The following is a 945-nucleotide window of genomic DNA, read 5'->3' on the forward strand; positions in this document are numbered from 1 at the left end:
GCAAACTAAATATATAACAATTTATTATTATTATTATCAATATTTAAAATCATTAACATACTCGAATTATAGAAGTCGTTTGACACGCTTTCAATTTCTTGTTGTATCTTTGACAGTTTGCCACTTGACAAAGCTAAATTGGCCAAAATGAATTCATTGTATTAAAAAAAGTTGAAACAATTGTCAGTTTTTTATACTTCAACTGGGAAATAAATTGGTTTTGATTTACTGCCGACTTGAACCAAGGGCAAATTTAGATACTTTAATGGCCCATAAACATCATGAAAATATTCCGCAACTGAAACTTCTTTTCCATCTCTTTCGAATTTCATCGATACTGCCGTACTGAGTATATCTTTAATACGATAAATTCGATCTTGATTTCGATGTGTTGTATGAATACAGACCCCTAAATTAATAAAACAAAAAACAATTTTAAATATATTTCAAATATTCCAATGACGATTACCTTTCAATTCTGGTATCAACAAGCTCAAATGTTCTGGTTGAAGTTGAGTATTTGATCTAAGCTGATTTGGATGAAATTTTACTTCACGTTTATCACCATTCAATATGTCGCAAATCAAATTTATCAGTGGCTGACGCTTGTAAAAGCAACTGTGTGATACTAAAATCCCTTTTCAATTATTAAAATTTTTTCACAAAAATGAAAAACAATTTCCATCACACCATCAATAATTAATTGCGGGTCGAAAACAATCAACTACGCCCCGCAAAAATGAACAAACCCTCTCCCCAAATCAATGGCCCTATTTTCCCGGTCCCCAACCCCCACCCTTGTGGGAAAGGAAAAAAAAAGGAATTTTCCTGACCTGCTTTTGAATGGATTTCCAACAATCCGAAAATTGGTTTCCAATTCCTTTTTCCAAAATTTCAAAATTTAAAATTGCCAAAACTGCCAACTTACCCCCAAATAATGGAAAA

General features: G+C 32.1%; 1 protein-coding gene across 1 annotated transcript; it reads right to left on the minus strand.

Annotated features, from left to right (window-relative positions):
* Positions 1 to 191: 191 nt before the first annotated feature.
* Tsp_15988 (eukaryotic translation initiation factor 2C 1) lies at positions 192 to 880 on the minus strand (the record flags this gene model as incomplete). The annotated part of the gene is made up of 3 exons (XM_003368824.1): positions 192 to 409; positions 470 to 628; positions 750 to 880. Coding segments are annotated over 3 exons (508 nt in total), but the record flags the coding sequence as incomplete, so codon positions are not given.
* Between the last annotated feature and the right edge of the window lie 65 nt (positions 881 to 945).

Source organism: Trichinella spiralis (genome assembly GCF_000181795.1).
Source record: "Trichinella spiralis strain ISS 195 chromosome Unknown Scfld1819, whole genome shotgun sequence".
NCBI classification, from domain to species: Eukaryota; Metazoa; Nematoda; class Enoplea; order Trichinellida; family Trichinellidae; genus Trichinella; species Trichinella spiralis.